General features: G+C 38.2%; 1 protein-coding gene across 2 annotated transcripts in view; it reads right to left on the minus strand.

The window, feature by feature from the left end:
* The window catches only part of edil3a (EGF-like repeats and discoidin I-like domains 3a), a 96,939-nt gene that overhangs the window by 50,117 nt on the left and 22,452 nt on the right, over positions 1-24,370 (minus strand). The window contains exons 3-4 of one of the 2 annotated variants that reach the window (XM_023824064.2): positions 22,020-22,046; positions 16,973-17,101 (exon numbers count right to left, since the gene is read on the minus strand). In XM_023824064.2, coding sequence (XP_023679832.1) covers positions 16,973-17,101; positions 22,020-22,046 — 156 coding nt within the window. Of the gene's footprint in view, positions 1-16,972; positions 17,102-22,019; positions 22,050-24,370 lie in introns of both variants that reach the window. The other variant, XM_023824062.2, reaches the window with a different exon arrangement.

The raw sequence follows: 24,370 nt of genomic DNA on the forward strand, positions 1-24,370 counted from the left end.
AATCAGGACTAGGGAACATGTCCTTTTTAGATGAGCCAGATTATGGATTGGTGTCCACTAGGTTCTGGCAGTGTTTACGCTTGATGTTACCGTCCAGGTACAGTCCACAGGTGTGCCCTCAGGCAATCCACCCAGGTAAACAATGGTCAAGGAGAAGAGCAGTAGCAGGACTCGTTCTGATGGCACGTCTGCATTCGCAGCACAGGCCACATCATGTGGGCTTTTCTGACACTATTGACATTAGCCATTGTCTATCATACCATTAGTATGTTCACCAATCTCTCTGCTTCCAGCCAGGAGTACTGCAAGCTTCTGTGGGGCAATGAGAAGAATATGCTAACGCTGGGGTGAGAGCCAATAAATCCTGCTCCGCTGGGGTGATATCGAAGAGAGCCTGCAAAGTGCTTCCCTTTACTGCATGTGCCAGATGCACGGTGATTTCCTCGGTGCTCCACCCATAGTGCACGCTGCCATCTGTACTTGGCTGAGGTATATAGTTCCAGCGAACCAGTCCCACTATACTAGGGAAAGTTCAGAGTGATCTTCGAGGGGCTCCCCTCAGTGTGCAGGGCTGTGTGGAGTCAATTTCTTTCAGCACAGCGCTCTCGCTTGTCAAGGGACACAAATGTGGAAAGCCATGGATCCATATCAGAATCAGACGCTATAGTGGGCCAAACGATGCAACATTGTTTCCAAAACACACTCCCCAGCACATGGCATGACTGGCAGGTCATCAACATCATCACCATAACATCGCACATAAAAGCATTAGACTGTTTGTAGAGCTGTGAAAACAAGCAGGAGGAACCTGATGGGAGTCAATTACTAGATGATTAATGGGGCTGAGGGTTTTAAACTCAGAAACTCCACAACAGTTCTGCATTGCTTTCTTAATGTCCAAAAACTTTTTCCAGTACCTTTTACTTTTTAAATAACAGGCTGTGGTGGAAGAGAATTTCACATGAAAACTTGGTGCTACAATACAGACATGAATAAGTGTTGCAAAAGATTGAATTTTATTTACAAAGTCCAAAGTGTAATGCTTCATACATAGTTTGCATATTTAATAACCAGCTGTTGTAATACATTCAAGCAAGGGTGCAGATCACAATTTATGGGAAATGGCTGACGTAGCAGTTCAGAAATTGAGTGCTTAATTTCTTATTTTCAGAGCTGCGGATAATTCAAGAGCTTTGAACGTAATGTAAAGTCAAAATATGGTCCCTTCAGCCTCAAAGCTATGCATAAATCAACAAACAAATCTGCTATTTCACTAGCAGAGGTACTGCAATTAAAGGCACTTACTCTAAAAAAAGTCAGCAAAGTAAACAAGTCACAGTGCATGAGAGATCATGTGCATGACGTGTAAACAGAGTTCTCAGGTGTGATCTTTCTCAAAACGACTAGCTCCAAATGTCAACTTCCTTAAAAATAAGTCTTGATTTCATCGTGTGGTAGAGTTTAAAAACACTACTGACCTTCAAGGATAAAACATAAGACAAATGGTCCTCAGACATCTAAATAACATTACTATGGGCCACTGCACAAACACATGTACACACTGGAAGAGATGATTTCTGTGTCACAGGTAGCACAGGGCACAGGGCTGACATATACCCTGCACAGCACAGCAAAAGGCAGGGCACATACATGCACAAGCGCACACTTGCAATTATATGTTATGGGCAGTTTAGATGCCAGGTAACCTTTGCTTTGGAATACAGGAGGAAACCTGCACAAAATGGGGAAAAACATACAAACTCTATACACACACTAATGTCCACATTCCATTAACTCAGTTACATGGCCATTTTTCCTCTACACTGAAACAAAGTAAGTAATTTTCCAGATATGATGACAAACATGTGCCTTGACTTTTCAGTTATAGAAAAGCTTCAATTTTTCAAGAAGGCCTATGTTGCAGACAATTTTATAAGCCAACTTTTACCCAATTATATATGAGAGTTTGACTTCATATTGCTTTGCACATTTTTTTTTTTGAATTCATCATGAATTTTCCAAGTGGTTCACAAACAGCGTGTCCCCTGCATTATATATACTGCTTCAGTGACATTTACAATTATTTTTAAAAATCTTTCACTTATATTCTCAGACTTAATATAGATACAAGGTCTATCAAGTATGTAAATAAACAAAAAATAAAGTTCATAATTTTTTTCAAAATAAACGATTCTCTTTAATTTCACGCCATTGGTGATACTGACATCCTAGGTCAAAGTTTACTGGAAGAAGAGGCTGTTGTAACACTGTACATGGTGTCGTTACAGACTATAAATTACAAATTTTGCTATAAATTGGTGTCAGATGATCTTATGTCTTTGTAAAATGTATTTCTAACAAAAAGTATTTAATGGTATAATATATTGATTTTAGTGTGATTAATGATGGACAGGTCAAGATGCTATTCATTTTTAGAAAATGCATCTTTTACAGACGTTTGTCATTAGTGTTACATTTCTTGCTTGTAACACCAATGAAAATCATCAACCCCGTAACTGAAAAGGAAGTCTAAAGCGAAGTTCACGCTACATGATTTTCCGCTTGCTGAGATCTAAGGTAAATCAGTGTGCGTTCGGCGCTGGTAAAACGGCACTCAATCGCGATGTGTGAAGTGTACCAAAGCGCGACCCGGTGGAGTCACTGATGCTGCCAGATATCTAGCATGATAAATATCTGGACTTGTCAGCGACGCATAATCCTGTGGGTATGAAAAGTATCAGAGCTACAGCCAAAGAGAGTGGAAGTCACGAGGCGAGGCGAAACCCAAGGAGTTTAAATAGATGCTAAAAGGGTATAAAAAATGTAAAATGTAATTTGTTTAGAAACTATTTTTAGTGTTCAGGTGTGTGTGTGTGTACATATCACTAAAGACCCAAGGTATGTGAAATTATTTTTATTATTGTTTTTATTATTATTATTATTATCATTATTATTATTATTATTATGTGATGGGTTAACCAAGAAAACACCAAGTAACATAAATGTTAAATTATAACTGGCTGAGGCAATATAACAGAAGGGGAAGTCTGGATGACATAACCGCCCACTCAGCCCATTAAGCCATGTGACAGTCCAGAGAGCAGAAGAAACATAAGGGGCTAGCAAAGGGGATGGCCAGCTGCACCACCAGCCAAACAGGAAACTGACACACAGAAGGGGGCAGGAGAAGGACCGATCCTGACAAATCTCCCCCTGCTCTTTCCATTTTCATCCTGTTTGTTCTGCTGTAGCGAGAATGGTACCGACAATCGCATGTGCCTTCTGCAAAGAAACAGAGAGGCGTTCTCTGGAATTAAGGTAGAAGACACAGTGGATATTGTACAAATTTGTAGGGGTGGGTGGTATGGAAAAAATATCATATCAATTTTTTCAAGGCAGGATCATGATCCATGATCTTATCATGATTCTTTTTCATGTTGGTTTTTAAGACCATTTTCCAAGTTACTAAACAGTACAACCAAGCTAATTCCCTTATTAAAAAAAATAGCCCTACTGTATAAGACAACAAAACCAAAAAATAAAAAATAATACTCATTTGGATGTTTTCTTTTGTGGTGGTTAAAAATTGCATTGTATTACCATCCAACTTGTGAATCTTACTTTTGCAAATAACTATTGTTTGCACCGTGTCGGTTTTCAAAAAAGCAAACAAGTTCCATTACCAATGTTGAATTCTGTTTAGAGATTAACTCCTCCATGTCATCCATGCTCCTATGTTGCATGTTGTGCATTGCACTTTGGGATGACGACACTAAAGGGAGAGGGGAGGTATTGCTTGCTATTGCCAGTTGATTATTTTTAGTTTTTATTTATCCTTTATTTTACCAGGAAGGTTCCATTGAGATACAATATCTCTTCTTACAGGAAGTCCTGGCCAAGATGGCAGCAAACAAGAAAAACAAGACAAAAGTTTCATATACATACATACAGAGATGATTAATATGAACACAGACTAAAACACATACAAATACTCAAATTCTCCAAAAATACATAGAATAAAATTAATTTATATGAAACAATGATACTGTTCTTTAAGCTCAGAGTTTAAGAGATTTTTTAACACATACAGAGAAGGCAAGGAGAAATTATTAGCATGTATGAGCCATAGAACTGCAAATGACAGAATGTGCACTGTAGCGTTACACTAACTATCTCTCTGTAAAGGCAGATTATGGAAAAAATTTAATCCTTCACGTTTTTATTTTTTTAGTTTTTCCTATGTGGGTAGATGAAGGAAAGTGTTGAGGGTTTGATCTGTGAAATATTATATGAAATTAATTAATATTTAATAAATTAAAATATAGTGTTAAAAGTTACATATATTTGATGTTTGTGACATGTAGTAGACCATTTTTTGCCGGGCCATAATGCCGGCCCTTTCCACCAGCCGGGAAACACTGCAGTTCAGAATTCATTAGAGAATGACCTTGAAATTCAAATTCAATTCATAAAATTGGTTGAAAACATGATGTAAAATCCCAATTCGAATTAAAATATAAGGAAGCTGAATTAAAATGGAATTAATTGACATTCATTTACATAGGGTAGATACAGCTGTAACAGTATAACTTATTTCAATTTGAATTACAAAGCATGTTAACATAAACAGTATATACTGAATCCCACCCTCACCCCGCAATCACAAAAATTAAGTTATATAACGCGTCATGTATAAGCTGCCTAAAATAAATAAATAAATCTTCAGACTCGTTGCACTATGTCTCTTGCCTGTATCCACTTTTGTCTCCGTAAAGGCTCCCCTGTCTGTGCAAGTGAGTTTATGTTTGCTTGCTGCTTTACTGTGATCCTTTTAAGGATCCCACAATACAACAGTCTGCTAAAAACTAAACTCTGCTGTCTGCCTCATGATCTCTTCACCACTCGAGCACCACAATATTTTATTTATTAGATCTACAGCATGATTTAAATTTACAATGCAAAAGTTATTCCGCTAATAAGTTGGATAGTTGTTTCACTGCAGGCACTGGCGATTAGACTAAACTATAACAGTTATGGAATGAGTTTTCCGGGTATGTGGAAAGTTTGGATGCGATCCCGTCCCACTTTCTCTGATGATATGGGAACTATTTTTTGCGTAGGCCTGTAAATGGTTAAATAAACAAACAAGATATGCTGTATCTTATTGCCGTTACCTTATAAATGCTTATTGATGAACTATTGTATAAAAGCAATAACATACTCAAAGTCATGCGGTTGTACTGCAATATATCACGGCTGTGATTATTTTCAGCACTCGGCCTGTGGTGAAGTACTGTATGACTGCACTCCTCGTAAGTTATTGCTTAACTATAATTATTTATGCTTTGCAAGAGCAAATGATTTTAGACATTCCTGTGATGTGTGATTGCATTGACTTTCTTTGAAATGAAATTAATAAAATTTTTCTTCCTGTCATTCAAATTGAACATCTGCAGGGTGTAGCCAATTCAATTCAAATTCCAAATTGTTAGTGGAATGGGGCACAATTCCTAAATTCTGAACAAACCTGGTACATAATGAGATAACCAGCCAGATCTGCTGTGTATTCCACCTCATCCTTTAAACTGGTAAAACCATGAGAGAGTAGGTTGTGTTTCTTGGCTGCATTTTCAAAACAGAAGTGCACACACACATTTAATACACCACTGCCATGAAAAGGGGGGTTCTTTGTCAGCAAGCAGCACTGTGAGTTGTTGTGGAAGTGCAGGTTAACGACTATTCACAGACATTTCTATGCTGCACAGAAAACTACCAGGAATTAACATGGGGTTTCAGATCCTGGGAGTTTTACAAGCCCAAGAAGCTTGACAGTTGACCAGCCAGCCCCTAGGTCTAGGGAAATCTTTCTCATGTAAACAAAAATGCTGTGAGCTATAAAATGCAAATCAGGATACCACTGATCCAGAGGGTTACAACTATTTCTAAAAGGAACTAATTCCATTTTAAGAACATCTCTGGTATAAATTGACTTGGTTCAGTATATTTATATAATTATAAATTGTGGCTTGAATAGATATGTCTTATGTAAGTATACCATGCCATTAGCAAAGGCAATAACAATAATGTTATAAAAAGATACATAAAAACTACAATTTATTTTAATCAGGGTTTATACAGCATTTTAAGAGTATTGTCTCAAGCACTCTCAAGGTACCTAAAAAATCTAATTGTTATTTAACAATAATTATTGATACTTTATTGATCCCTGTGGGAAAATTGTCTTTATACCTCCCTCAACTTGCTGTTTGTAGAGTAAGCTGTCCATGAAGGGCAGCCAGCTGTTGGAGCACCCAGGGAGCTGGGGGTTAAGGGCCTTTCTGAAGGACCCACAGACATGCTGAGACTAGGTTTGAAGTGACCTTCTGATTACAGGCACACAGACTTAGCCCACTGAGCCACACACTGCCCCTTATTACAGTACTTAGTACTGAAAGTACTAAGTAACCAATAGTGACAGATCTATTAGCAAGTTACAAGTGGTTTCTCATTTTGAAAGTGGTGTTTTCATCCAATGAAAGAGTGAGGTAAGCTCTAGCAAAGTGAACTGTACATTTTACTGCTACTCATATGTTAATTAGAGTAATTCACGCCACACCATCCCCCCCACCAGTGATTCGTTTTCAACGATTTAAGGCACTGGTGAACGCAGAGTTCATAGGCTGTAAACAGTTGTTAAGTGCCGGGATTTAGTAATGTTCGCGACCATTCACGGAGCTGAAAATCTGTTTTTTCATGCAGTGCACATGAAAACAAAAAACATGACCCAAATATACACAAAGACTTTAAAGTAGCAGTCATTGGGTTTGTGGAGTCATGTCAAGTATCAAACAGCGCTGATGCTGTGAGACCTAACAGTTCAGCTGAACACATGACATTGGAACAGAGCCTGTGGCAGGCACTGACAGTGCTGTTGAAAACCTGCCAGGATTAATTCAGCAGAAAACAGCTGAAATATTGCTAAAATTGGAACATGTATTTCATATTCCACAGCAGTAGGGTTATGGGAAGGGCTTTTTGTGCCCCTTACGAAGTGTGCCATTTCAGAAATTTTCAAAAGCCATAACGGTAACACTTTACTTGAGGGGACACATACAGTATACTGTAATGTAGTAGTACACACTTACGTAATATAACCAGTAACTAAGTGTTAGTTTATCATTAATCAATCATGATGGGTCATTATTTCATGCAGGAATTACTAGTTAATTATTAACTAAGTTAAATATAGTTCCTGCATGGAAAACATGAACTCTCACAACTGATTAATGATGAACACACATGGGATCAGTACATAACTAAAAATTACTGGCTATCTGCAATGTGGAAATACTTTAAGTTAACAATCAAATTGAAAGCATAGTGGATTGTAAACTGTGCTCTAAAAACTGTCAAGAGGAAGTACAAATCAATTTCATACAACTCTAGTAATCTAATTAAACATCTAAAACCTAAACATAAGAATGAATATGACAAAATTGCCACCTGCAGCAACTAAACATGCATAAAACACTAGCACAGAGAGAGAAAACTTCAAATGAAAAACCAATGAAAATTTCTCAAGCTATGGTTCGGTTCATTATATAATACTTATTTCTGTGCTCAAATGAAATCTACTTAATGCTTATAACAATGGATTCACCTTTTTTGCTTTTAATACCTAAATATCAAGGTACTTGATAAATATATGACAGACTATGATAGTTTAAGGTATGATGATACCTCTTGATGCTCACCATGGTGAAGCTGAATGTACTGTAGTACACTTAGAGTTAATGTCCTTTTGACATTTTTGCTTTTATATTACAGTAGATCCAAGAAAGTAATGTAGCAGCAGAGCAGGCCAGAGAAGGAGAGGAGGCACAGGATGCACAGGTGACCAGAGAGGGATATGAGGCACAGGATGCACAGGTGACCAGAGAGGGATATGAGGCACAGGATGCACAGGTGACCAGAGAGGGATATGAGGGACAGGATGCACAGGTGACCAGAGAGGGATATGAGGGACAGGATGCACAGGTGACCAGAGAGGGATATGAGGGACAGGATGCACAGGTGACCAGAGAGGGATATGAGGCACAGGATGCACAGGTGACCAGAGAGGGATATGAGGGACAGGATGCACAGGTGACCAGAGAGGGATATGAGGGACAGGATGCACAGGTGACCAGAGAGGGATATGAGGGACAGGATGCACAGGTGACCAGAGATGGATATGAGGGACAGGATGCACAGGTGACCAGAGATGGATATGAGGGACAGGATGCACAGGTGACCAGAGAGGGATATGAGGCACAGGATGCACAGGTGACCAGAGAGGGATATGAGGCACAGGATGCACAGTGACCAGAGAGGGATATGAGGGACAGGATGCACAGTTGACCAGAGAGGGATATGAGGGACAGGATGCACAGGTGACCAGAGAGGGATATGAGGGACAGGATGCACAGGTGACCAGAGAGGGATATGAGGCACAGAATGCACAGGTGACCAGAGAGGGATATGAGGGACAGGATGCACAGGTGACCAGAGAGGGATATGAGGCACAGGATGCACAGGTGACCAGAGAGGGATATGAGTGACAGGATGCACAGGTGACCAGAGAGGGATATGAGGCACAGGATGCACAGGTGACCAGAGAGGGATATGAGGCACAGGATGCACTGGTGACCAGAGAGGGATATGAGGGACGGGATGCACAGGTGACCAGAGAGGGATATGATGGACAGGATGCACAGGTGACCAGAGAGGGATATGAGGGACAGGATGCACAGGTGACCAGAGAGGAATATGAGGCACAGGATGCACTGGTGACCAGAGAGGGATATGAGGGACAGGATGCACAGGTGACCAGAGAGGGATATGAGGGACAGGATGCACAGGTGACCAGAGAGGGATATGAGGCACAGGATGCACAGGTGACCAGAGAGGGATATGAGGGACAGGTGATCAGGTAAAAGAATGAAAATGCTGTGGCAAGTAAACATTGTTGAGCACGTTAATAGACTTGCAAGAGTTGCCCATAGTAGTGAGTGACATTTTTTCTGGTCCACGTGGTTTCATTTTAGAGGGAGAGAGAGAGAGAGACAGAGAGACAGAGAGACAGAGAGAGAGAGAGAGAGAGAGAGAGAGCAGCGGTCAGACTGGCAGGGGAGTTTCAGGTGAGCAAGTGAGAACATAAATGCTCTGGCAAGGAAACAGTAGGTACTGTATGTGGGGACATGACTACACAAATCCAGTCAAGAAAGTGAGTTATTTTTTAAAAATGTATTTGACATATATGTTTTACAGTTACTGACATGTATCTGTAGCTCTTTAATAGACAGTTATTTTGTGCGTGACAAGTTATCATGCCATGTCTGTAGCAGAGGACTGAGCCACATGTCAAGGACCAGCTCAGCATAGACATCAGGGAGAGAAAAGGATTTGATGATTCAGGTATCATCACCTGCACAAAGCATGCACGTCCTCATCCCCAGTTCATGGTTGTGCAGACTCGAGCTATGTTATCCTTTCAGCAAAAGTGCTTTGAAAATTTTCCCTGGCTGCAATACAGTGCCACTTTAAAAGGGGTTTTATGTTTCCACTGAGCCAAAGTCTGTTCAAAAACTCACTATTTGCTAGCAAGTCAGACTCTGCCTTTGTGAGTGTAGGCGTTAGAAATTGGGAAAAGCGTGTTGAGAAGTTTGCGGCTCATGCAAAAAGTCACTCGCACTTCCATGAAAAGTTTATGCTCACAGGGCTCGATTATTTCTTTTTCCCAAGGAGCACATGTGCTCCTACGCTGAACAACTTAGGAGCACATAAAGAAATTTAGGGGGCAATGAAAATGCAGTGTTTTCACTATTTAAGGCATACAAGGAGACATTTATAAGCCAAATTATTTGAATAAATATGCTAGGTTTTCAATTATTTCCGCTTCAATCTAATAATTATGTAATTATTTATATTTTGAACTGCTTTAGATTGTATAAACAGTATAAACATATGAACATCTCTATAATAAATTACTTATTAGTTCAAAATGTCAAACACAGTCTGAGTAGTCCCATTAGACACAAAGGATATCACTATTCCAGCAGCTTTTACAAGCAGGTCATCTGCACCACTTTGAGTTCAGTCAGCCGTCCACAGCAGGATGGGGATTAAACTGTTGTAATAGGGCCCCTCCAAGCTGATCTGCATGTCTTTAGTGGTTGACACCAGGTTCTGGTGCTCTAGTACCTCATTTCCTCCAACATAGTGCTGGTACTGGACTGGCTCTCACTTGGCGACTTTTGAGAAACTGCCCTCATTTCCACCGGTTTCAAAAAACAATGGAACAGAAATGTTACGTAAGGTGGAATTGAGAAAAAGTAATGGTTCTATGAATTCTGTTTTTTTGGATTTATTTAGGGCTGCCACAAACAACTATTTTCTGTCAATTAATCTATCGACTATTTTTATTTTGACAAGAACAAACTCTTTGTTATTGCAGGGGTTTAGATAATGAATGCAGACTTTTCTGCACTCTGTACCTTACTCACGCCTAAAATTCAATAAGCAGATTAGTAGTATGCCTAAAATATCAATGAGAGGCATATTGTGATGCCCAAAAGGTATAGCAATCTGTATAAATTCTGTGAATCCTTATCCTTATTAAATTGCGTTAGCGGAACATGCCACATGTGACTGTTTTGGTAAATCATGGAAGCACTGAAGTCAAGTTTAGCTTACGATAACACTGGTCCCAACAATACTGTACTACTGTAGCTGCTAAATACAAGCTCTCTGTACTAATGGTAATTTAATAAACATGAATAGACAACATGTGGTTTTGCGTACTCTAGTTGTCCATTATCTAGAGAAGCGTCTATGCGTTTTCTCTTCAGGTGCTCGTGCGTAGCACTAGTGTCACGGTGGTACACCATCTAAACTTTGCACAGTGTACAAACCACCTTTTTGTTTTGTGATAATTTGAAGTACTCCCATAACTACAAAGTGAAATTAAAAGAAAATAATGCCTCGATTTAAAATGGTGTAGCAGGGTCTGCATGTCCAAGTATGCCTCTGAGTAATTGTAAATAGCCGCTTGTTGTATTGTCGTTGGTAATAGTTGTACTTTCTGATTGTGGTGTGTATGCTTGCCCGTGTCTTATGTGAAACCTGTCCGATCCTTGCATCTCCTTAGCTTTGTATAAATTTCCCACTGTGTGTATACCTTACAGTTCGGCCTCTGACCTCCATGTGTTTCCCTGTTACGTTTGGTTCGGTTCTTCCTAGTAAGCAGGTCTCCCCATCATTCACCACTTTTGCAATGCCTCGGTCTGCCTGGCGCTACCGTATTCATGCAGACAAATTTTCAGCGTCAACGTCATCAACTACCGCAACTACTCATGGCAGCCAGAGATGTATTCTGACCTGTTCTGGATTTAACTTTTTATAAGCTGCCAAAAAAGGAAAGTTAGCCTCTAAGTCTCATAGATTTCAGAGTATGGCTCATTGTACTCTGTCTCTGTTGCCTGTATCCACTGCTTAAAGGCTGTATTTCTCCCCAGTCTGTTTAAGTGAGTTTATTCTCATTTGTCGTTTTACCACTGTCCTTTTATGAATTGCACAATAAAAGAGTTTGATAATAAATTGAACTTTGCTGTCCTCATGATGTCTTTGCCACTCGAGCATCACAATAGTTAATTTATTTGATGAGAGACTTGTTTGTAATTTATTAAGTCTGGGCAGCAGATCGATCCCTTGTTTTTCACATAATAAAAAAGCTTAATGTTATTCTGCTAATAAGCTGCCAAGTTGTATCACTGCTGACCCGGGAGATATTAGACAAAACTATATGAGTTATTACATATTAGTTTTTTTTATGCTAAGGTATGCACGAGATAATATGTCCCCTTTCCCCTGACGTTACAGTTCAAAATTCTAAGACCAGCTTTTCCATGGTGCCATACTGGAGCTACATTTTCTGGCCCAGGGTCATTCTTTTACGGTGTAAATGCACAGATCCAGTTAAGCCCGGCACCAAGTCCTGCACCGCACTGGTGGAAACGAGGCATAGGTTAGATTCTATTGAGCACCACCCTCACCCAGAGCAACAGAAAACAAATTTAGTCAATAAATGTGTATTAAAAACATCTCAGTAGCACAGGGTATCTGGTTGGTAAATAGCTAGCTAGCATCCATTTTAAAAAAAGTAGTGAAATATTAAAACAATCGTAAATAAAAGTAATGTCACAGAATGCAACCTGAGGGATTCCTTCTTATTTTTTCACTCATTCTTTCAGATCCATTAATCAAATGACACCCTCAGCTTATGCTGCCTATAGGGCAGGTCAGCTCTGGTGGACACGCTAAGGCAAATTATATTTGAATTCTAGATGTATTTTTGGGCCAAAAATACACACTGGGCGCTGAAACAAGGAGCACCAGCAAGATCTGCACCAACTCCAGTACGTTCTAAGGGAGCAGTAGAGCTGGGTGATATGCCAAAAAATTCCAAAAATGTTCATATCAGTCAATATTGATAATTATCACGATAAATGTCTAAAGGCTGATTTTTACTCCGGAGTTAAATATATGCTTTGGCTTTTTTCCCTCAGAACAATTTTGTTAACAAGCAAATATGTTTAACCAATAGATATGGTGTAAATGTTAGTATTATTAGTAGCATGGACAGAAACATTAGAATGTATTGCTGATAAAATAATAATGCAATCAATTACATAATCCAAACAAGTTTACACACTACAGCAGGGGTGCCCACACTTTTTCAGCTTGCGAGCTACATATAAATAACCAAGTGAAAATGATCTACCTACTATAAAAATGCAAAACATTTATTTATTTATAAATATATTGAGTATTCTTTATTATTATTATTAATTTCCCTTTGGGATAAATAAAGTATTTTTTAAATGAACTGGGATTTTAGTTCCTTCACCTTTCTCTTTCTCAACTCGCTTTTCGGAGGGAAGTTAATGTCGTAGTTTTTATGAACAGTCCGAAAATGCCGCTCCACATTTCCCTTCTTCGGAGTAGCAAGGGTAGACTGACAGATGAGGCAAGATCGTGCAGTGCGGCTTAGGATTTTAATAATTTTAATGTACCTAATAAGGAAAGGTAATGTCAGTTGCTTTACACAAAATTCAAACAATGTATTTCACTGTAACATGTATTTTTTTTAAAGATTCTCATACTCACGAGAACGAACAAGTATAACTGTAGTAGGCTATGACCATGCTTTCATTTTCAGTATAAAAAGGGTTTCAGCAGATTTCAATTAGGTCCACAATGTAAATCAAATAGTCCATGTTCCACATTTTTCTTGTTGCCAAAATCATCAAGGGCATAACCCCTGTTTCCTGCTTGATGAATCACTTGTAGTTTTGGTACAGCTACAGTATGCCTTCTTTTTCAGGTTAAGTGCAGTGGGCTTCTGGTAAAAGAATTTTTTTTTTTTCTTTTTTTGGGGGGGGGGGGATAAGCAGTTAATTCCTTAAGATTGGTGGAATCTATCTAAGAAATTTTCTTTCCAGGTAGATCCACTGAGACACTTTCATTATATGTCCATGAGCAACAACTGAAAACTACTGTAAGGTGATAATGTATAAAATCACACCATAACTTTTCTTGAAACTAACAGGAAAACAATGCTGTTTACAAGACCCCTTGGGCTAAGGAAATTAATAAGAATTAAATCATGTGTCACATATATAATAGAAAAATAATTAAAGTTGGGATTCAGATTGAGAGTAGGTGGATGAAAATTATTTTTTCAACCCTATAAAATTTAAAACTGCCTTTATCATTTATGTCATGTATTATTTGTTAATTGAGTAACTCAGTATTTCCTATATGGATGTTATGCATGACTCATTTTCTCAGTGAATATTACTAATGGGAAGGCAACCACAATGATCAAAATTTATTGCTCATCCATGAAGTAAATAGATACTTGGCTAGGCTGGAAAACAGAACCTTTTCTCTGTCTATTCACCATCAGATTATCATTGTAATTTCTATATATTGATATCACTGAAATATCAAACGTTCACAGGATGATCACATAGAATCAATATAGCTCCTTGTTTAGAAGATATTATACCAGTATTGATTTTATTTTGCAACATTCATAAATAATCAAAGTTCATTTTAAATTAATAGTTTTATTGCTTTAAGAATAAAACAAAACATCAAGCCAGAACAAACAACACTTATTCTTATAATCAAATTTATATTTGTTTGGCTAATCCATCGTGTTCCAACCTGAACACCAGAGGAGAAATTAAAGATTTTCTCACCCGAGTTCAATCACTAATTGATTGCCTAATACATTATATTATATATATTGCCTAATATAGTGAGGCCATACAGTTGGGATTCCCAACAACGATATCACTGGCTATAGTATTTGAACCAATGACCATTCTGGACATGGGAAGACTCCGAACTCCTAACCTGCTGGGCCATACACCTAGGGCGGGGCATCGTTCAAATTTTTTTGATACCAGTACCAGAACAATACCTTGATTTGATACTAGTTCTTGAACAATACTTTTTTTATACCAATATGCTTTTAAATCAAGTTCAACAACAAAAATACAGTAAACATTACAGCACAAATCTTTTATTTGAACAAGCCCCATTTTGTTAGATATTGGTTAGTTACTGGAGGGATCAATCACGATCATAATGGGACATAATTCATAAATAAACCTGGCCAGATCGACCTTTCATTTTTCACCGCCAGCACCAGCAATATATGGAGACACAAGCAAAAAAGGAATTCAGACTTATTGAGGTACAAATATAAATCCATCTGCTCAATTTTTGCTCTGCTACTTCTGTCTCTTTTCCTGCACTTCCGCATAACTTCTGTGTAACCTCTATAGCGTCAGCGCTTGTGGTCAACCAATCCGCATGCTATCGCTGTAAGCGCATCTACAGTATCTTGCTCACACACACATGCTTACACATACACACCAATTCTCGCTCTCTCCAGGTGCTTCACGTGATACACGATGATATGGGGGCCATATCTGGGCATAAATAAGGGCCATATTTGTCTCACTGGTGCACCTAGTTATAAAGTTTAGTCACACTGTCTCCAAAAATGATCGCAGTCTGAAACCCTGTGGAGCCAAGCTTTTGATTTCTTGGACATTTTTTAAACTTCACAACAAACTAAAACAATAACACACATACCCGAGTTTGTCTCTTGGCATACGTTTTTCCTTCTAACCTTTATGACGTGTTTGTCTAACGTTATGTTAGACCAGGGGTGGCCAATCTTATCCGCAAAGGGCTGGTGTGTATGCAGGTTTTCGCTGCAAGTCCCTAATTAGTTCACTAATTAGAGGACTGATTGGCTGAAGAGTCCTCACATCTGGGTTTCAACAGCTGACCTACAGGTTATCCCAAAAACCTGCATACACACCGGCCCTTTGCGGATAAGATTGCCCACCCCTGTGTTAGACTGTCACTCACCAGCAACTTTAGATCTTTACACAAGTATGCTGCATGCTTTTTAGCTCACAGACACTTAGAATTACTGTTTGGGTATCAGAATTTGGCACCAAAAGATATTTTTTTTCATCCTCAATAGGATCAGAGCATTTTGGTCGGTAACTGATTTACTCAGTGATTAAAATCACCCAAACCACTGAACTCCATCCACTGTGCCTCACAGCTGGGATGATGTTTTGTTGTTGGTATGCAGTGTCTTGTTTTCTTCAAATATAACACTATGTACAACTTTTGTCTGATATGTCCACAAAACACTGTTGTGGTACTGTGTGGGACATCCAGGTGGTCTTTTGCTCACTTGAGATCAGCAGTAATGTTTTTTTTGGAGCACAATAGATTCCTCTGTGGTATCCTCTCATGAACACTACTATTGTTCAGTGTTTTTACCGTGGTAGACTCACGAACGCAGAGATTGTCAAGTGCAAGAGAAGACTGCAGATACTGAAGACTGCAGGATTCTTTGCCGTTCATGTGAGGATTTATTGTTCAGCTACTGATCTTTACAGGACACCATCTCCTAGGGAGAATGTCAAGCTGACTGTTGGCTGTCTTTAGAAATTTGCAATCTGTGTTAAATATTATTGTTGTGGTTATAGCAATGAACATAATTAATGAATTATGCAATACATTTATTCAATCGCAACTTAAATATATTATTATGCAGAATACATCTCAGAAGCCATTAATTTGGAAATCCAGATAATTTCTAACGGTTCAGCATACATCAGCAGGAGTCCATCATACACTCACTTCTCCATATGCTTGTTTAGCCCCAAAGAGCACCTGCATTGTGACCTATAACTATAAAAATGTTTAAGGTTTTCCAGAGATCAGGTATGGAGCTGTACTAAATACCATGTGTTTTTAAATTAAAACTTTTAAAGCAAGAAAATGTGTAACCCACACATAAGCAAACATCCATACATCTTCCAATTGCTTATGCAGTGTAGTCTTGCAGGGAGGCCTGCAATCTATTCCAAGCAGCACAAGACAAAATGCAGGGATACAGGATGTCATTCCATTGAAGGGCACATGCAATCATTCACAAAGGGGAAGTTCAAGACACTATAAACTTAACTGCATGAATCTAGATAAACCCCAAAAGACCAAGCATCCAGTGTGAGGCAACGAAGCTCCTCACACAGCCACCCCAACGCAAACATGAATGGTTTTTCATAGCAGCTATGAAACAAGTTCATTCAATTCAAACAAAGTTCTCTGTTAAAATGATTTTTGGCATATTTAAATTACTTATACATTTAGAATTTTTACCAACCCGCAGTTCAGTGTGACTGCAAAATTTGAACCAGATAATTTCCACTAAATGTGCAAACAATTCATTAAGGAAAGAAAAAAAATTCTCTGCATCTGAACGGATTTAAGATACTACTGTAAAATTTCATAGAAATGATAAAAATAGCAATATAAAAAATAATCTTACTGTGCTGGCAGTGAATCCCATTGAAGCCTGGTGGACACGTGCAGACATATCCAATGAAGGTGTCACCTCTGTAGGTCTCGCTAATTACACACACTCCTCCGTTATGACATGGGTTCGGTTGGCAAGGGCCTAAAATGGCGAGAAAAAGTATGGGTTTAAACGAAGATTTTTCTCAAGAACTGCTTCTAAAAATATTATTTATATAGTAAAACCCAAACTTGGTACAATTATATGCAACCAATGAACAAGGCACCATGCTAATGTAGGAAAAATAAACATAGAGTTTAAGAGTGGTGTATGTCACCTCCAGCCCACATCAGCCAACAATAAACAAAATAAAATAAAATAAAAATTGCATCACCTAAACATAGCATGCTAATAGAGTCAAAATAAAAATTAAATCTACACATTTAAAATGCATCTCCAGCTTACTGGATGATAGTTCCACAAACCATTTGTGTTAAAAAATGTTTTTCTTTATAATTAAACATAACAATCTAACTAAAGGAAATGTTTTAGCATGTATAAGACATTCTGTGTGGGAGGTGGACAAAATTCTCTTTGAAATTGAAAAGATTGAAAACTGTAAAATATTGTTCATAATAAGCACTGTTTTGTTGTTCAAAAGGGATTAGAAAATACATGCATTATGCATTAAGAACTACCATGCAAAAAATAAACACCAAAGTGTGTATTGTTGGTATGAACTGTAATGAAATGAAAATTGGCAGGAAGGATCTGTTCTTCCACAAAATATTCAAATCACATGCCATCATGCTAATAGAGGTGGAAAACTCACACCATGTTATGAACATGCACGGTATTCCAAGACAACTAGAACTCCTCAATGTCAAAAGCAAGGTCCTAGGGCTGTAGAGTTCTTTGGGCTAGTGTTAATCCATTTGAGAATAGAGGATGAGTTATTCATTTTATTCATGTCACATAGCTTGTCTACTAGCTAGTCGACCACTGGCTATGCCTTGACACATATGCGCTGCAAGTTGATAGAAACAATTTACACCCTGAAACCTGATTATTGCATCCCGCCACGTGTAGTTCCTGTTGGAAGATTTTTGGAGAAACTGGTTTCTTGCTCAGCAGGTCATTCAGTAGCACTTTCTCAGACAATCAGTCTGTATATTTACCTTCGCAGTTCAGATTAAGGCATAAATACAATTTAAATCAGAACATGCCAATAAATGCCTGTTGCGTGGATCACTTGACTTCAAGCAAGGCACTCATACTTTTTACTATGATTTTGTAATGTATATTTCACAGTATAATACACATAGTATATTTCACAAATTTCACATGCACAAAGGCGAGCACAGTCAAGGTGAATTTGCATCAATCAGAAAACAGCACATCTATTAATTTCAAGTGCCACTCTCAAACCAGAAATGTAAGTATTCAATTACAATAGAAAATCAAATAGCTTTTCAGTACTCCTTTACAGAAAGTCTTGCATAAGGCACAAGTGATAGTAGTCAGACCATTCCAGCATGTATGAAATTTGAATATCTCATTATATAATTGCTTATTGATATGCCAAATAACAGGTATAATAATGCAATAAAGGCTACATTTAGAATAATATAATTGATTGTATATGAACTTGTGGAAAAAAAAACTGTAAACTCCTAACCAGGCTTATCAGTGTGGAATTTAAGCACTAGGGAAACAAGGAGACAACTCCTTGTTGAAGGGTTTAAAAGATCAACCTTAGTTTATTGGCACCACTGTCACTGCCCTGCATGCCCCACATATGCACTAGGGTTCACGTATGTTTGGGACCAGAGCAGCATGACATCAGCTTGAAGTAGTTTTGGTGGACCTGCACATCTTTGGGGAAACACAAAGTCGTAAAATTGACTGGCAGCAAATCGCTATCTTAGTTATGATCATGCGTAAAAGTTGTTGTGTTGTGTCCTGCAGTGTCAATAGTAAAACGCACTTAGGGAAAGAGAGGGCAAAAATTTTTTTTTTACAGTTTCAGACTATTCGGAAAGACCCTGAAGGAAACCTATGGGATGCCGAAAGCAAATTGTTTGTCTGCAATGTACACTTTATCACTGGTAATACGTCAAGTCTACATTATATAATTACTATTTTAAATTGCGCATTATTGAACACAATTAAGAAACTGCAAAACTGGATCCGCACATTAACAGCAGTAAAGTAAACACTGTGGACAGACTAAGAAGGCAGCTACATATAGCTCTCTAGACAGAAAAAAAGTCATAGCTGACAGAAATCATCATTACCTGCAGACTTGATGATAAAGTTATCAATGTCAAAATATGACACCTCCGGCCAGTGAGTGGGATCATTAATCTATTCCGATGTTCGGCTAAAACAACACTGACCAACAATACCATGAAGTTTATCAAAATGCCGACACCTGTCATCAGCCACCAAAGTACGTATGTAACGCTTCCATTTCATCTATACTTTTTATGCATATACCATTTTTTATGCATTTTCTTGTGTAATACCTGTGAAATCTATTAGCAGCCATTCAAATTCAAAGGTTTGTTTTCCCCCTAAAAGGGGCAGTAACCACACTGGAGCACGAACGTTCTCAGGCACATTTTGTTTTTGTGGCATTAACCTACACATATACATTATTTTTTAACTCCAATCACCAGTAACGGTGTGCACTACAATACATCGCCTAAACATAGCATCTCCATATCAGTTTCACAGAAAGTGATATATCTGTATTTTTAATGGTATTCACAACGACACCTTCAGGATTTTTAAATACCGGGGTATACTGTATTACTGTAATACCACCCAAGACTAATTCACACCATCAACGTTCCAGGTACAGTACCAGTCAAAAGTCTGGACACGCCTGGTCAAAAAAGGTGTTCTTTATCTTCAAAAGTTTCTACCTTTTAGAATGGTAGTGAAGGCATTAAAGCTATAAAATCATTTATGTCTTTAATGAAATCAGAAATAATCTTGTATTTAGAATCTTCAAAATATCCCCCGGGGTCTTCCTCTATTTTTGAATCCAAGGAAAGCTTCTCTGTGAATATATGAAAATAAATTTTATGAGCAAGCTTGTTTAATTCCATTTTGATTGTAGTACAGTTAATGGTAAGTAAATGGGTAAACTACAGTGAAATTGCCGAGGATTGGTAAGGCTCAGAAGAAGTTAATTTAATTTATTTTAAGTCATTTAATTTACCCATGTGAACTCACTGCCAGCAAGTTCCCCATCAGTTCATTGATGGTCATTGTATTACGTTTTGCTGTTCTCTCTAGATTCCTCATAACCTTGCATGTATGTGCACTGTTCCTCACTAAATTACAGCACCGCAAATGTCTTCCAAATAGATAGTCACAGTGCTGAGTTGGCCACCATAGTGGTACCACTTGATACTGATTACAGTACTCAGGATGCATTGATTCGGTTCATGGGGATTAATCCTTGTATGTTAATTTCTCTTCCTGCTATACCCCCTTAGTTTTGATAACATTTGATCAAATTAATGCAAGAGTATATATTTTTTTTGAGTGGAAGTTTGAGCAACAGTTGGTGGTATCAGAACACATTAGCTAGGTATCTTGTCTACATCATTGTCCTTGTAGCCACAACCCATGACAAAGTATATATTCAAATATTCAAGAATCCATTAAATCTGCCATTTTATATGCTAGTGATGTTGGAGAAAGGGACATTAAATGTTTTAATCTAAGTCTCCGTTGTTCCTCCTCTGTTTTGAATGAAATTTCTTAACAGGAGGATTTCTCATAATTGAGTCACCTATGCCTTGACTGCCACTTTGAAAAGTTTAATTTATTATTCACACATCAATTGTGGGACCCTGTTTTAAATAAAATCTTGAATGAGAGGTCGGTGTTGTCACTGTAATTGGAATGTATAGGTATTTATACTTGTACAGCAAGTGACAGGGCTGTGCGGTGAATACAATGCTGTCATTCCGATTGCCCCCTTGTCTAGTTCTTCTAATGTATCCTGCCTAACCACGTCCCTCCAAAGGACAAACAGGTATAGAAACTGGATCGATGACAGCACTGATGCATAGATGGATATCCTGCCTATAACAAAATTAATATGCCTATAACAACTCTGTTAGTTTGCCCATAACAACAATTTTCTATGGCTTATATAGCATAAACAGTGAATATGAAAACTGAACAGATGCTACACAAATCTGGGCTTTGTGCATAATTATAGCCTTGCATAATAAATTAATTCATAAATGAACAAATCCTCACTTCTATATTTGGCACAAGTGTACACCTGCACATTACCCAGGGAACACTATGCCATAATCATCCTATGGCAAACCTGGGCAAAAGCCAGTGCACAAGGTATTTAAAGGCCCATATGATCAAGTTTTATACTTAAGTTCCATCAATAATCACAATAACACCTGCTACTTCCATACCGGCACATGAAAATGAGCCTCTCCATAAAAGGAACTCTTCTATTGTAGCTTCCATGGGACTTGCTGACATAGTAAAGCACAAATTTAGTTCTTGCTAACATAGTAACAAAATGAAGCTCAGATTATGCCACAGAAAATAATTGCCCGGGCCGGTCCTGTAGGGTTGCTTCCCTGCTGCTTGAAAGCTTTGTGAAGAGAGATGGAAAATTACACTAAAATACAAAAAAGGACCTGCAGGAAGACTAGGACTACTGAGAAAAATGTTGTCCAGTAGTACTAATCAAAACGCACATCCTAAATTACAATGGAGTTGTTTAACAACACCTAAATGTTCCACCTGTGATTATCATGCCACTTCCTTCCAACAATATCTAATCTATAATGGATCTGTAACTGACTTGCAATTATCCTATTCCTTGAATGGCATATGACTTGCTAGTTATTACCCATTTGTGTCAAAAGTAATGTCAAATTTTCCAATGTTAAAATCGAAGCTCCAATTGAAGCTGCTACAAAGTTTTCCAAAGATTACACAAAGCAAATACTGAAAGAATGAAAAGACATCGGAGTGCATGATGAATATGGGAAGATGATCAATTACTAGGTCTAGAAATATATCCTACCTGCTTCAGCAGGATCCTCACCATCAGCTGCTGTAGAACAATAAAAGAGAACATTTGTCAGCTGTGGTTCCATCATGCAGTTATAATAGTCTTATAATAACCAGCAGTAAACATAACAAAACATTCATACAATTAATATATTAAAAACTTTTTTCTTCATCTCAAAACTGAATAAAAGCATATTCACAAGTAATCCAAAATCTATTTTCTCTAAAGTGCTTTTTAAACATACATGTTAACATCATGGCTTTTTTACTAGAAATGACAAAATATGATGTTATCTATACATGAATTAGATAAGCTGAAGACTTTAGTATTACAAAATTGGCTACAGTTGGTAAGAAGGTTGTTATTCTTATGCAAGTTCATGGAATTTTAAAGACAGCTATTTTGCATCTAATAAACAATAAAAATATACAGACCCTTTCCAAAAAATTAGAATATCATGGAAAAGTTTATTTCCATAATTCCATTCAAAACGTTAAAACTTTCATAGATTATAGATTCAGAGCCCACAACTTAAACAAGTACTTGAAATCGTTTATCTGTACATAATTTGGGCTTCCAGCTCATAAAACCCACGACAACAGGAATTCAAAAAATTAGAATACTGTGAAGACATCACCATTTACTTCTCAATTTTTGCAGAAAAAAAAGAAAGAAATTAGGATCCACATCAAATCAATCAAAATATGGTACTTTCAAAACGATATGTCAATCTTCAATACTTGGTTGGGAATCCCTTTGCCTTAATCACTGCCTCGATGTGCCGTGGCATTGAGGCAATCAGCCTGTGGCATTGCCTGGGAGTTATGGAAGCCCAGATTTCCTTGATGCTTGCTGTCAGCTCTTCTTTGTTTTTGGGTCTGGTGGACCTCATTTTCCTCTTGACAATATCCCATAGATTCTCAATGGGGTTTAGGTCCGGCGAGTTGGCTGGCCAGTCAAGCTCTGTGATGGCATGGCCATCAAACCAGGTTCTGGTGCTTCTGGCGGTATGGGCAGGGGCCAGGTCCTGCTGGAAGATGAAATCTGCATCTCCATACAGATCCTTAGCAGAAGGAATCATGAAGTCCTCTAAAACATTCTGGTAGACTGTTGCGCTGACCTTGGATTCAAGAAAGCAGAGTGTACCAACACCTGCACCGGACATTGCACCGTAAATCATGACTGACTCGGGATATTTCACACTGGACCTCAAGCATCTTGGGTTCTGTTCCTCACCCATCTTCTCCAAACCCTTGGACCTTGATTCCTTCTTCTCCTTGGCCCAGTTGAGACGCTTCCGATGTTGGCTCAGGCTCAGAAGTGTTTTGACCTGAGGAACCCTACAGTTGTAGCCCATCTCCCGGATGCGTCTGAATGTGGTGGTTTTTGAAGCTGTGACTCCTGCCTCATTCCACTCTTTCTGGATCTCTGCCAGATTCTTGAATCTTATCTGTTTGATAATCCACTGAAGCCCACGGTCATCTCTTCTGCTGGTGCATCTTCTCCTGCCACATTTTGCCCTTCCACTAGACTTTCCATTGATATGCTTGGACACAGCACTCTGTGAACAGCCAGCCTCCTTAGCTATGAACTTTTGTGGCTTACCCATCCTATGGAGGGTATCAATGATGCTCTTCTGGCCAGTTGTCAAGTCTGTAGTCTTCCCCATATTGAACCTAACTGAGACAATTGAACCAAAGTGAAGCAATTTAATGACACCTGGGAAAACCTGTACAGGTGCTTTGAGTTTAGTAGATGAGTTGTGTGTGACACTCAGTTTAAAACATTCATGCCCTATAGAATTTGCCTGATGTCTTCACAGTATTCTAATTTTGTACAAATAAGTATTCTAATTATGTACAAATAAACAACTAAGTACTTGAAATCGTTTAAGTTGTGGGCCCTGAATCTATAATCTATGAAAGTTTAACGTTTTGAATGGAATTATGGAAATAAATAAACTTTTCCATGATATTCAAATTTTTGGAAAGGGTCTGTACTTGGAAAATCCCATTGGGAAATCCTACAGATCCCCAATTCATAAAAATATTGCCATTGTTGTTCCCACAATATGGTTTTACTTCAGGTCATGCAAATTCTAACTGAAGTGTAAAGACTATGTTTAGTCGGCCTTGTTTGATAAAATGTATGCGTCATTCTGATTATGTAATTAATGATGCCCTCATCAGAATGATATGTGCTGCCAGGCAAAGGTTTTTGGACACTTGAAGTCTACAGTTTATTACAGGTTAAGTACTACAAGTGAAACGTACCACAGTAAAAAAACAATAATCAAATTGAAAAACAGCATTTATTTACAGTGGTTGAACAAACTCTAAGTCTTATATTAAAGAATGAAGATT

This window comes from Paramormyrops kingsleyae, chromosome 2 (assembly GCF_048594095.1).
Source record: "Paramormyrops kingsleyae isolate MSU_618 chromosome 2, PKINGS_0.4, whole genome shotgun sequence".
NCBI classification, from domain to species: Eukaryota; Metazoa; Chordata; class Actinopteri; order Osteoglossiformes; family Mormyridae; genus Paramormyrops; species Paramormyrops kingsleyae.